Source organism: Epinephelus moara, chromosome 21 (genome assembly GCF_006386435.1).
Source record: "Epinephelus moara isolate mb chromosome 21, YSFRI_EMoa_1.0, whole genome shotgun sequence".
NCBI classification, from domain to species: domain Eukaryota; kingdom Metazoa; phylum Chordata; class Actinopteri; order Perciformes; family Serranidae; genus Epinephelus; species Epinephelus moara.
Genome location: NC_065526.1, coordinates 30,279,917 through 30,294,395, shown reverse-complemented (window position 1 = coordinate 30,294,395; position 14,479 = coordinate 30,279,917). Strand labels below are relative to the sequence as shown.

Sequence of the window (14,479 nt, the reverse complement as noted above, 5' to 3'; positions counted from 1 at the left end):
ACATGGAATATGTAGGCTACAAATTTTGGCACATAACTTTTGTAAAACATACAAACAGTGCATGAGAACAGCGTATCATGTACAGAAATCACACCATAAGTAACAGTAACAGCAGTAAAATGTGATTGTAGAGCACATGAAACGCAGCCCAAAGTACTTTAAGTCAAACTGTATACACACATTTTAAACATTCAGACCAATTAGTCAAATTAAAAGGAGGCAAACACAAACATTAATATGCAATAAAACAGAGCAGAAATATATGAACAGAATTACCCCAAAACTTAAGATTCAATGAAACAAGGCCACAGACTTGAATTTTAACATTTAATGCTGCAGTGCACCACAGCCTAAGGCAATAGTTCCCAACCTTTTTGGTGTATGACAATAACAGATGATGCCGTTAGTGTGGATATGAGTTATATAAGCAAGAGTCATTTCCCCTCTCGGATTATTTTATTTGAATTATGCTTCGAAGTATAATGAGGTAAACTCTTCCAGTGTGTCACAAGAAAACAAAACAAAAGGAAAAACAGAAAAAGGAACATTATTTTGTGCAACAGTAAAGGTGTCCAGATCCCCAGGTTGAGAACCACTGACATAAGGCAGTGGTTCTCAGCTGACGGTTGTAATTGTGTGTCGGGATGGGGATGGGGATGCTAAACCATTCAGGGCTTTGTAAGATGGTAATTAAATTAAAAAATCTATTCTAAAAGAGACAGGAAGCCAAACAGACTCCAACTTCCAATAACAATTTCTATAGAGATAGAAATAGACAGCTAAAAACAAGTATAACAAAGGTGAACAAAGAGAGATAAATATAGATTAATGTTGACCTACATACAGCCAAGTGTTTGTGTACATTTTAAAAGTAACAATAGTGCAAAGGAATAAATATTGAATGGGTAGTAAAGTAGATTACTTTATGAACATGAAGCGCATGGTTGTGTACAGGATATGCTTGAAAACATGTCTATATATTGTACAATAAGTAAAACTTTGGCAGCTGCATTTTGTTAAAGTGGAAATATTGTACTTCTTGAAGTAAAAAAATAATTATAAATTTGTTATAAATAGAATTCTAGATTGATTTTATCTTACGGTGATCCTTAATAAATGTTTTATTTTGAAATGCAGCACCGGAAGACTCCGTGTTTTTCCTTGTGAGTTGACAGTTTAAGGCAGCTGCGGGTCTCTGGCTGTCTGCTCATTCAGCTCAGTGAAGGTGACCAGTGTGGATACTCAGCATCACCGGCTTCTCCTCATTTTTATGCGTTTTTTTCCTCCTCATTAATGGATGTAAAACAATATTCAGATCCTGTTAACGGGATGAAAAAGTCTAAAGTGGAGTTTAAATGAAGTCCGGACTCCTGTTTTTATCTCTCACCTGCGTTCCTCCTGTCAGGAGACTGACTGACTGGCTTCTACTTTACCTTAGGAGTGAAGATGAAAAGTTTGCTCTTTGTCACCTTGTGTCTCTCGACGTGTCCCCTCATGGTGAGTCTATTTTTAAACACAATTCACAGCGATGTTGTGAGTGAAAGGGTGAGTCAGAGGAACAAAATGATACTTCAGTCATATTTTTTTTTTTTTCCAGCATTAAAAGATGTTAATTTACACCTTAATGACAATGCGCCAAAATGTGAATGTGCAAGGTGGAAACAACTAGGTTATAGAAAGTTATACTAATGGTGAAGTACTGTATCACCATATTCTAATTATATGATCATGTGTGTGGAGTTGTCCTTGGTTATGGTAATTTGTTCTCTGCTGTCCTAGTGTTAGTATTCCTGCAGTAGCTATAATAAGAATGTGGATGGTATTAAGACTAAGCCCTGTGATTATGATGATTAATTATAGTGCTGCATCTAATTATGGTGATAATAATTAACACATTTTGTAAGTATTTTTTTAAGGAAAAATGCACAAAATTTTGGTTTCTATTTGAATATTTGCTGTTGCTTAGTCTTATATTAAATTTTTCTCCCGTTGGGATTGTTGGTTAGACAAAGCAAATTTTCTTAATACGTCAGACTGCATTGTTTTCTTTCTTTTTTTAACAGTTGTCTGACATTTTTTGACTTCACGATAGATCACATTAATAGAAATAATAAGCTTTAGTCCACAGATATTAATTTGCTGTCATACAAAATCACCAAATGTTCAAGCGGCGGCAAGCAATAAATATTTGGGCATTTTTGCTTAAAAATGGCTTCAATGATAAATTAATTACAAGCAGTGCAACCAATTTATGACAATCAATCATGGACTAATTGTTCCAGCTCTAATCAGCAGAAAGGTGATGTGTGATTATGTTGAGTTTATTATTGTTAGTACCTGAGAAGTAATCAGTCACAGACCTGCGGCCATTTGTATCAAAATCCTGCTGAATTGATTATCAGTTTGAAATTTAACCAATGTTTCAATTGTCGATTAGTTGCTTTCACATTAAAAGCCAAACATTCCCCAATTCCGGCTTCTCAAATGTAAAATTGTGTTGAAACACTGCAAACATCCCCTTGGACTTTGAAAACTATTACATTCTGACATCCTATATACAAAATGATTCAGATATTAACTGAGAAAATAATTATCAGATTAATAGATAATGAAAGTATTTGTTTCTATGGAGAATAAACATTGGGGTTGCTGAAGTTGCCCTCATTAAGGTAATTTGTGGGAAATCATCTCTCACTGTTGGTTGTTCTTGTGGAGCCGTCCTCCAGCTATTATCCCACTGCCCTTTTCCAGTGTTGATCCACCTCGCAGGATAAACAGTGCTCTCTTCCCATAAGCCTCCTCTGACTAAAAGCAGACTGGGCTGTCAAACCGTTCACGTCACCCAAAACAAATGTGAGGGTTTAATTATCTAACTGATGAACACTGCCACCTCAAAGTACACAAAACCCCTTTTATGTAAACAGACTTTTTTTTTTTAACCAATCTCTCTTCTCTCTTGCTCAGTTATATTCTGGAAGGGATTCAATGTCGCTCTTGCTCAAGGGCACTTCAGGAGGACGGATAGATAGCCTGCTCATATCAAAGTGGAGCATTGGTTCAGTTTGGCTGTAACTTGGATGCATTGGTTTCCTTTTAGAAATGCTTCATCACAATTCAAATGCCCCCACAATAAATGACTGAATAAAGTCAGTGGAGTTTGGTGTGAATGTTTGACACACAAACAAAAATCTTCCATTTTAAGCAAAGAACGAATGCTGAATCTATTTAATTAAAATTCAGAGAGTTCCAGTTACTAAAATTTCCTCCCAGCTAAGGCCCAAACCTCATGATGGTAAATTACACACTACAGCCTATCTCGTCGTCTATTAAAGAAAATCAACAACTTATATTTCCATATCATTTTAACAACATTAGTTGTCAATTTTCAAAGTAGGATACTTTTAGCATACAGATGCATTGAACTACTTGAAACAAAAAGATTTTTTTTTACTATTAAATATAGTGTTCCTAGCACATTGAACTGAAGACAAGACAGAATCTTCTGAATAAAGTAAATTAATAAAGTGCCTGTTTTTGGAAAAAAAAGCATGATTTGAGCAGCCCATTTTCTCTTTATTTACATTTTTTTCCACTTCTTTTCCTCGTGAGAGAAATAGACCTGTGACTGCTCTGCCTCTAGTTTGAATATTGGCTTGAATGGAGTTAGTGTCATTCTCATGCACATGTGTAGGTGCTCACTGGTATAGTACTTAGTTTTAATAATGTTCATAGTGGAGAAAACTACAGCCGTACGTTGTACCAAACATGGTTAAGGAGTGTTGTGCTACTTTGGTTAGATCAGGGAAACTGTCTCAGACACAGTCTGCGGCCAGAAACTAGCAGGGTCAGGTACTTCATGCTCCAAACTAGACTTGGGTGGTATCATAATATTATGGTATGCCAGGGTATTTAGATATCCCTATGGTATGGTTTTCAGTACCCTCAAAAATACAGATGCTCATCTTTCTATTAACCCCATATGGAGAGGCTGTATTGCAGCCCGTTCTCATTCCCAGGTTGTCAAATAACACCACTTGGTCACTTAATTTGTCATCAGACATTGACGCAAAAAGGCACCCTTTGAAGTGGCATGAGACGCTGCCGGGCAGCATAAGTTAATAATGTCGCTCGACAGTATGAGTTTGAAATGCCACCGTAACAACGTGATATAACGAGCTGAGAAATCCCTATATGGCGGGCGGGAGGGGAGGTGGATGGGTCCAACAACCCCTAGACTTTCACCCAGGAGCCCGCTGTTTTCCTCCTGTATGAATGCCAAATCATGATGTTTTTTCTAAACCTAACCATGCGCTTTTGTTGTACATGGAAATAAACTTCAATACAAAGTATTTTGAAAAGGACTGTATGCATGTAATGAGAAGAGACTGTACATTTTCTTTGAAAACAGAGGTGTATTTTGAAAAGACTCATTGCATGTAACAGGTGTAATCAGATATGGTGTCCCAGATCGGCAACAACAGGATACCTTGGGCCTCATATGTAGACATGAAAGTCCACTTACCAAACAGCAATATTTGACATGGGAGAGACTGTGTCGTGTATTGAGGATGTACTGTAATGTTTGAGGTTAGTCTCTAATCATCAAACAGGCAGCTGAGCTGAGAGAGATGGCAAACGTGAGTGGTGGAGATAATGTCACAGGACTAATAAAAAGCTGGCTGGCAACAGTAAAGAGAGACTGTGGGGAAAACAGCATATTTTCAAATTAAACTAACTGAACTGGGGGTGTGTGGGTGTTAGCTAGCTGTGCAAACAAGTACCATTGGGAACCGTAAACCCTGGTTGCTTTGCACTTTCTTTGTGCCATAAATTGAGCCCTCATTTTCCCAGGACATTGTACCCAGTGGTGTATTGCATAGTGAATGTAAGGCTTATAGGGAACCAACTTACACACTGATGGTATCATTACTCTATAATGTGTAATCAACATTTGCTTTATAATCATAGGTTAAAGCAAAAAAAGTGTCTGTTTCCACTGCAGGAAACTGAATTTCCAAAACATTCACTATATCACAATACATGTGTGGTAGATATGGGAGTATCTGGGAGTCTCACAGTGTCATTTTGATTCTTTATGTCTTGAGTTTGATTCAGAATTGACTCTTGATTCAAAATCAATTCTCAATTCAATAAATAAAAAAGAGGCACTGTTTATGAAGCGCTCTCACTCCTTTGCACGGTGTGCAAAAGTTCTCAGTTATGTTTTTGTTCACTTAATTGCATTATGAAATCTCACTGGCAATTAAGCTAGCTGGTCTCGATGGTCGATTTTCTGGCTGAAAAAATAAAGCAGAGAAGGCGTGTGGAAGTACGCAGCTTTTTTATTTAGAAAAATTAACTACAAAAATTGGCAAATGTGACAGTCCCTCATGTATACAAGAATATTTAGATAAGAGATCTTGATGAAGACAAAAAAATTGTCTATTTGTTAGAAGCTGCAAATCAACCCCTGTGCTGCAGTCCTTTTCTTTTCCCCTGATGATTCTGGTGGTATCTGAGTGAAGATGTTGTCTGTTATGTTATGTGATGTCACGTCTCAAGCAGTTGAGACGCCCTTGTAGAGGTGGAGGTGCAGTGGGCCGTGGCATGTTTACTGGTGCATGAGTTTGATGTTCCACCTTTGTCTCTGTGTGATGACATACCAACTATTCAAAATGTTAACCTTGGTCTTGCAAAGAAAACTGTGAAGTTCAATACATTTTTTATCCCACAGTCTCCAGGGATATACACTGATCAGCCAAAACATTAAAACCACTGACTGGTGGAGTGAATAACATTGATCATTTTGTTACTGTGCAATACTCTTCTGAGGAACCATACCTGCCATTCAAGCTCCAAATTCCCCAGATCCCAATCCAATCAAACATCCATTGAGCATGACGGTACTTTACCTTACAACCCACATGACTCAAAGGATCTGTCAACAACGCCTTGGTGCCAGACAACACAGGACACCCCCAGAGGTCCTGTCTTCATGCCTCGACAGGTCAGGTAAACTTAGACTTTAGACTTAGATGACCTTTAATGTCCCCAGGGGGCAATTTTGTGTGCAGCACAATACATAAAACACATACATCTACTTTGTAGATACAATGACACACATCTACAGAGATGTATGTGTTTTATGTATTGTGCATTTTTGCAGTGTGTCATGGTGCATTGCATGGCTGGGGGCCTACTACCATTGGGGGATGCCATTGTCATGAAGGGGGGTACTTGGTCTATAATGATGTTTAGATGGGTAGAATTCATAAAGAGGCATCCACAGGCATGCCAGGACCAAAGGTTTCCCTGCAGAACATTGCATTGTAATAGAATGATCGATATTATTTCCTTCACCTGTCGGTGGTGTTAATGTTTTGGCTCAGTTTCAGTCATCTTGGATATGGTTACAGCTTACCCTTTATGCTGAAACATTTTCTCATACGTAAGGGAAGTGATGAAACAGTGAATGGATTTGTCAGCTGATAAAAAATGTATTTACAATTTTGATGAATTTGAAGATTATGATGGTAGTTTTTTACTTTTAGTCGCATTTTGTGGGCCAAATTATTAAAAGATGAACAAAACAAGCAATATATAAACTATTAAAGAAATAGTATTAGCTGCAGCCCTGAACGAGAGATAATTTTGAGAGTTCATACGATTTATATGTGACTGGAGTTATTTATAAAAAAGAGCATGAAAGCTTTACTTAAACAATCCTTAACACCTCTTAATATACATTTACTGTACAATGTACAAGAGGGAGGCTCAACAACATACTGTGGTTGATAGAGACAGATGGACAGAAACATATGCCATGTAGTAACTGAGAAAACGAAGAAGCAAAGAAGCTTGTGCACTGGCTGTGCTACTTAACATGCCCCCGTTTATGTTCCAGTTTGTGCATGTTTGTAGCGACCTCAGTGCACCACAGGACAGCCGGGACTCAGGTGTGAACAAGCTCCTGGCCACAGAGGTATATTAAGCTCATCTGTCTGAACGTGGGCTGCAGGGGATCCAACTCGACACAGTGGATTGTAAACTCTGAACAAATGAGTACACGGTTGAAGCAGGGGAGGGTTCATGTTGAAAACTTTGACGCTGCCAAAGTTCTGACTCCAGGTCATCTGTGTGGATTTTATCTGATATTATTTGGCAGAACAAATGGTCCCACACACCTGGAACACATCTACTAAAAATGTGTTTCCATTCTGCAGAGAAGAAAAGAAATCCTGTCTTTATTTGTTTGTTTTTCATAAATTGTGTGCTTTTGAAGTACTGAATCACCACAGAGACGCACTAACAGTAATGAAATGCAATACGGAGAAATAATACTTTATATTTCATGATGATGCAACATTGTACATTTATAAAAGTAAACTGACACACTTCTAGAATTTTTTTTAGGAGCCACAAATAATAAGCATGATATAGCACAGTAACATTATCATACGCAACACTGGTCAACATACAAACATGACAAACTAAAATTTAAGTGATAAATTGCATGAAAGCTTTGGTCTAAAGGAGGTGATGTGTCACATTTATTGGTTTGTCTAAAAAAGGAAAAAACAACACATTCTCACTCTAACCTCGTCATATATTGACGTTTGGTCATGGACTTTACACATCCACATACAATGTGCAAGGTACTCTGGGTGTGTTGGTTGCTGACGTCCTGGGACACCGTGTCAAGTTCTGCCTGTCACATGCATTGTCTTTTTTCAAAATACACTTCCATTTTCACAGGAAATTTAACAGTTACATACAGTCTCTTTCAAAGTAAAGGAACTACGTCGGTACAACACAGCGAATTGACTTTTTTTCTTCAACAACAAACACACATGGTTGGGTTTAGGCGAAAAGAACACGTGGTTATGGTTATCATACCGACCTTAATGGAAGCCGTTTTTCGTTGGTTTCTGATGCCACAAGTCACTGCCCAAGCACCGGATTTCAAGGACTTCGAAAAACACAACCAAAGTTCAACTGTGTCATGAGCATGAGCAGTAATAGCCACCAAATTCTGTATCAGCCTTAGATATATTAATACCATGGCTGCTTTATGTCAGTAAAAGTCTGGTTTATTTTCCATATAGATTTTGACAGGCTTATAGGTATGCATTGTTTAACTGGCTCTTGAAACCTGGCACCTCTTAGTCTAGTCATTTAGTGGGCCTGATTGGACCCTTTGGCAGGCTGGTTCTGGCCCATTGAAGTTTGGCACTTAAAGTTCCAGTATGTAGGATTCAGTGTGTGTGTGTATGTGCCTGCTGTCCCCCTCTTTTATTTTGCTGATTGCCCTGTGCTATTAGCTGTCACTTCACTGTATACTAATTGGATATTTTCCAGACAAAAATCTGGTAACAAGGACAAGAGATTTATTCTAGTTTCTGTCTGAGATGCAAGATTAAATGGCACACAGTGTAATGAGGGGGAACGGTCAGAGTGTTCTCCAGCTGGCGTTGGAAATATCTCATTCCCAAGGTTGAACAGTGATGGAGAGGTCAAAATATTCAAATCAGAGCAGCAAAAGAGTAATGACAATAACCATCTGTTCACTCTGTCTGTGAGATGTCTTGGTCCAGGATATGCAGTCTGATAATATGCAGCCTTTGTTTCCTACAGAGAACAACAGAGCCAATATTTGCATGACCACAAGAGGACATTTGTCAGCTGAATAGCGGGACCAAAGTAAAAATATTAAAATTAGAGAGGGAAGCATCTTAAGCTCTCATATTCACTAAAATGGCATGCTTAAAAAGATGTAGATCTCTCTACCCAGTGGAGTTGGTCATTACCATATTGGCCTGGGTTTGAAAGTTTAAAAGCAGTCTTTAATAAAAAGAAGTATCTGCATTGGGGAAATTAAATTTATGTGACTGACGGCAAGTCGTGCAGCACTTCACTTTAAACCATATGTGGTGATTTAACCCCTCTGAATTCAGATGAATTAATTGATCAGGAGCATTTAAAGCTGAAACTCGAACTGGGTGTCTTTTAGATCCTCATGAATAATGACAGACAGACAGAAACTAGAGGAGAACACGTGTCTTGTGTTGTGATATTATAGGGAACAGGTTGTTACTATTGTTTCACCTTTTCAATAATAGTGAAAATTCCTTCACTTCCAGCATAATTAGCCTGCTGTACATACATCTGTCATTCAGATTGCTTCCTTTGTGGTTGACAGGGGATATTGGTAGCGGCTGATATTGGCCTTAAAATGAAATATCAGAATGGGCCAACATGCTGATTATATCGGCACATCACCAGTATTGGCCAAAATCGTCTTTAAATTGAACTATTAGAATCGGCCAGCTTGTTGTTTCTTATTTTGCACAATGAGTGAATATTACATACATTAAAATGCATTGTATTTCATGTCACCATCTGCTGGTGGGCCATCACAATAAGATTATGCATGCATAATATGATGTTAATTCCACTACAGAAGAGACTTAATGATCTGTAAAATTAGCAAGTGAAAAAACTGAATATATCGATATCGGTATCGGTTACAGGCAAATAAGTTGTATTGGCATATCGGATATCGGCAAAAATCCAATATCATGCATCCCTAATGGTTGATGATCACCACATGCTCTTGTTTATTATTTTATTCATGCTTAGATTGCATATTTAATACTCGAAAGTCTTCTGGTTTGTCCACTTGGTAGTGTAGTCCACAGTACTATCTCTCACACCAGCCTGGATGAACAGAGCAGAAGAACCAGACTCAGTTTGTTTGTGATGTGAAAGCAAAATGGACCAATGTGATAGTAAACATGAAATTTAAGCATAGATCAACCTGCATTTGTGTTAGGAAAGCAATCTTATGAGAGATGTAGCCTATATATTCATACAAGATCATCTGGTAATCTTGGCAACACATGAGTAAGGATTTTTTGTGATCAATCAGAAAAGTTAAACCAGAGGTGTGTTGAGTGATGACATCGCCAGTACTGTCAATGAGTGAGTTACCTGTCAGTCCATTTGACTTAATGTTTACAGCTCTTGGTTTGTATCCAATAAGCAAGTGTGAAAAACAAGCTGGACCAGAACTACAAGGCAGCATTGAGAAGCTGTCTCTATGGTCCAGACCAACTGAACTACAGGTGAAAGAGACCCAAAAGAGACTGAGCGAGCAGCAAAATCCATTGTCATTTTGTTGAATAAGGCGTTTTGTCCAAGCCACAGCATCTGTTGTATGCATCTTCTGAGGTATTAACTCATAAGGAGCACCCACATGGGGAAGAGGGCTGATAGAGATAAGAGCAGGTACTTCCACCTCCAGAGGGATCAACAGGAAGCTTCGGCATCCACAAAACCTACACCACACCCACACTATTATGCTCACAGTGCAGTCAGGCAATAATTCATCCAATTAGTTGCTTATTAACGGAATTCCACCCTTTTATTTTAACATCGCCTCTCAACAACAAGGCATCAAAGCATGCGCAAAAGGGATTGAACCCACACACACCTTCTCTAAAAGGAAACAGCAAAAAGGGGAAAAACCTCTAAAGCGGGACTGAAATACTGCTTCAAGCCTACATTGCTCCAAACAGACAGAAGTTTTAAATAACCCTTTGAAGTTTTATTACCATAACATGTCCCTAAAAGCTTCAAAGGCGTTTAGATATCCATAACAAAACTGATGCTCAAATGTCATCCATCTTCTCTTGTGACAACATATCGCGCTCTGTAGAATAGGTTGGTAGTGACTGATATGAATTGAAACCACAAAGATGGAACCGTCAAAGCACGAGGCTGGTATTATTGCACGGGATACATTTTTGGATACATTTACATTTTGTGCAAAGCAACGTAGTTACACAAATGAGGCACAATACAAAGTGAGCCTGAAGCCGTGAGTTGCACCTTAATTAATGGTGCCAGGGAATAATTGTGGTGCTTGTTGGTGTTTTGAGACCCACAGTGTGCTCACATGTGGGACAGCAACTGCAGCAGCCTTCTCTCTCTTATGGAAATGTATTGATTTATTACTGCTAGGCTGTGTGGGGAGGCAGGCTTTTGTAGTCAGTTTACTGCTTTACATGTTTTCACTTCACTGGAAAGATGACAGCATTTTTTTTCTCCGGTGGATTGACACAGTTCTCTACCACCTTTGGTGTGGGGAAACTCTTTTAACTGTTGCACGGTGGTGGTAAATATAAATCTGCTCATCTATGGCAATTATACAGTGAAAGTGTGCAGTCACAACTTTAATAAGGTTAACATTTTGAGTGCAACTTTTAAATGTGTGAAATATGTATACGGATGTGGTAAAAAAATAGTTTATCAGTGACAAAGCCCTCAAGATGCTGTATTAATTGTGATGAAAGCAGGAGGAGGAAGTAAAGTGACATTATTAACAAAACATCACACTTTAACAAAGGTGACCACTGTTAATTTTTTGTTCCCAGCGTCCCATGTGTTCATTATGGTGATGATGATGGTGTTTATTTTGACCCAAACCATGATTTTTCCTTAAACCTAACCAAACCATTGTCATGCCCAAAACAAACCCTAATCTTATTGTTATAAAACAACATCCTTTAACAGTGATGTCTAACAGTTTTGGAATGGTACAGACAAGTGATCTGAGCAGCAAGCACATCTATGTATCGATGTAATGAGCATGAAGAAACAATGTATTGGACTTCTTGGCACATTTTTTTTTTTTTTTTAACTTTGGACAGAATCATGGTTGCCGTTTCCTCCTGTTCTTGGTCCTTTTTAAGCTAATCACGTCCTGTCTGGAAAGAAAGCAAATAATTTTGTCTTCTTAAAGGAAAACCTTTCCTTAGATATGCTCACAGCAACACTATTTATTGGTTTATTTATTGGTCACTTAGGGCCTGAAGAACTCTACAGCAAAGACACACACAACCCTGACCAATTATCCTGTTGTTATGGCTGCAGTGTCATCAAAATATTTTCTAATCAGGAGACACTTTGCAGCATTAGTCTCCATATTTGTCATTACAATCAACACCTGTACAATGCACATTGACATTAAATTGAATGTAAGTTGCATCAAGCAATTTAACATTAAGCATAAAGAGCATTAAGCTTTGCTCAGGTTGTTGGTAAAAAACATATCATTTGGTCAAATTTAGTGATGTTTGATAACTTTTAGACAGGAATTTTAGAATTGTGGTAGTAAGGGGTAAGGGTTTATTTCAGTTTTGAACTCTGATAATGTTAAAAGAAAAAAATAGAGATAATCTTGTGATAGAATAACTTCAGCCACAATACAGTGATCTGTGACTTAAAGCATGGGGGGCATTGGCCCCTTTTCCTACTTCCTGCCCTTGCTTAGATTTCAGCAATCTTCAAACTCAACCTTTATTTTTTATTAAACTACACAACTGTTAAGTTTTGTGATTGCATGTTGCATGGCTGCGACTATATTGTCTTGAAAAAAGAAATGTCCACAGACAGACGGACAGACGTATAAACACCTGACAAAATACAAAAATACTTGACATGATCTCACACACACACACACACACACACACACACACACACACACACACACATGGACCCATGAAGTGAAAACAATACCAGCTGTTGCAACACTGTTGTATAAAACTGAAATTACCACCATGCGGTTGTATGCCTCTCCAAACCAGTCAAGTTGTAGTTGTAGTTTACGTCCATGTCTGTCCAGACTTATATGTAGTCGTGACAATGCTTTAATATAGATGTTGCTGCAAAGAAGCTACAAATTCTAAAACATGGATGCTTCCTACACATCTTCAACCTGGTAGTCTATACAATCAGCACAGTTTCAAGATGGACACCCAAGATTAGTGTCACCAATTCAGTATCTGACCAAATGTCTTTCCTTCTGTTCCTGAGATATGGCATTGAATAATGTCCAGAAAAGTGCTTTTGTAGAACATTATGATGTCACAGTTAAGCTGACCTTTGACCTTCACTTCATCATTATATTTTAGTAGACATTTGTGTGAAATTTTGTCATAGTGTATGAATTCTTGAGTCATGGCCCAAAACATGTTTTGTAAGGTCACAGCAACCTTTGACCTTTGATCACCGAAATCTAATCAGTTCATTGTTAAGTCCAAGTGGACGTTTGTGCCAAATTTAAAGAAATTCCTCAAGGCCTTCTCGAGATTCATTCATTGCATTCACAAGAATGGGACGGATGGACAAACAGTTGGATGGACAATTTGAAAACATGAAGTCTCCAGCACGGCTGTTGATGGCACATATGCATAAAAACATAGATGTGTGACATCACGTATATTTGAAGGTTGTCTCCTATTGTAGTCAGGCTATCTGCTGACATGGAGCTAAAGACAACCACCAGGGCTGAGTGCACTTACATTATCTTTCACATCAATAATTTAGTGTACATCTGAACCAAGCTGGTTTGTGGTATTATGACATTTAGATGGCTTTCCTGACAACTGGTCACCCAGCAGTATTCACATTCTCATTAAGTCGTAACATGACGCACTGACACCAGCAGTTTTTCATTGATATAACCAGTGGTGTAGTGGTTCCTGATGACGTGGGTGTACTTCTGCATAGGTTACCAAGGAGGAAGTGGGTATACTCTCCAATATATTCCAGTGGCATTTTGTCTGATAGGTTGGTATACTATAAACAGTCAGAAAAAGAGGTGGGTATACCCCACATACCTGCGTATACTGGTTATAACTTATTTTATATATTAATTGAATTATTTATGGGTTCTTTTAAACATCTGGTCAGTCAGAGGACTCATATTAGCCTTCTTTTTTGTTTATCAAAGGTTAATGTCTCTGGCAAACCTTTCACTAATAATATATATCTAATGTACTCAATAAAACTGATACCTTTTTTAAAAAAAAAATTAAGTTTCATCTCAGTTTAAGTAAACCTACAGTGACTAAAGTTTCAGTCTAAATAAATCAATCAAGGCGATGTTTCATATAAAAAATCAAATAAAATAAGTCTTAAAGAAGAAAAGAGCCACTATTTGGTCAACAGACCTTCAAAGTTGTCCTTACTGCATTTATTTTTAATGTTTGAGAGAGTTTATATTTCAAAGGGGGGATATTTTGGAAAGCTTTCGGTTGTCTTTGTATTTAGGCCACAGAAAGCAGCGAGGCATGACCCGTCATGATTAAGCATAGCGCTGTGATTCCTCATGTGCAGTTACCAACAGTTACTTTTGTGCCGTGAGCATGAACATTAACACAATGAGACAAAAAAGCTTGCTTTCATTATATGCAGCTGCAACAGAGCAGGATATAATAGAGGCACTAAAAACATTAACAGCTCTCTTTGGTGTCGTATGTTCTACTTCTCATAATCTGGTTTGAATATAGGTTTATTCCAATGGGGATAAAAGCATCAGCTAAATAGACCTAAATGGGATTAACACTGCTCTGGTGTTACTGGATCTTTTCGTCAACAAATCCCATGAAAAGACCAAAACTAACAACGTGTTAGT

The 14,479-nt window shown here is 38.0% G+C and overlaps 1 protein-coding gene across 1 annotated transcript in view; it reads left to right on the top strand.

Moving 5' to 3' along the window:
- Nucleotides 1-1,223: 1,223 nt before the first annotated feature.
- LOC126383256 (vasoactive intestinal polypeptide receptor 2-like) overlaps nt 1,224-14,479 on the top strand; it is a 94,628-nt gene continuing 81,372 nt past the window's right edge. Inside the window, exon 1 of the mRNA XM_050033762.1 lies at nt 1,224-1,497. Within this exon, the coding sequence (XP_049889719.1) occupies nt 1,447-1,497 (51 nt within the window). The 5' untranslated portion in view covers nt 1,224-1,446. The remainder of the gene's footprint in view (nt 1,498-14,479) is intronic.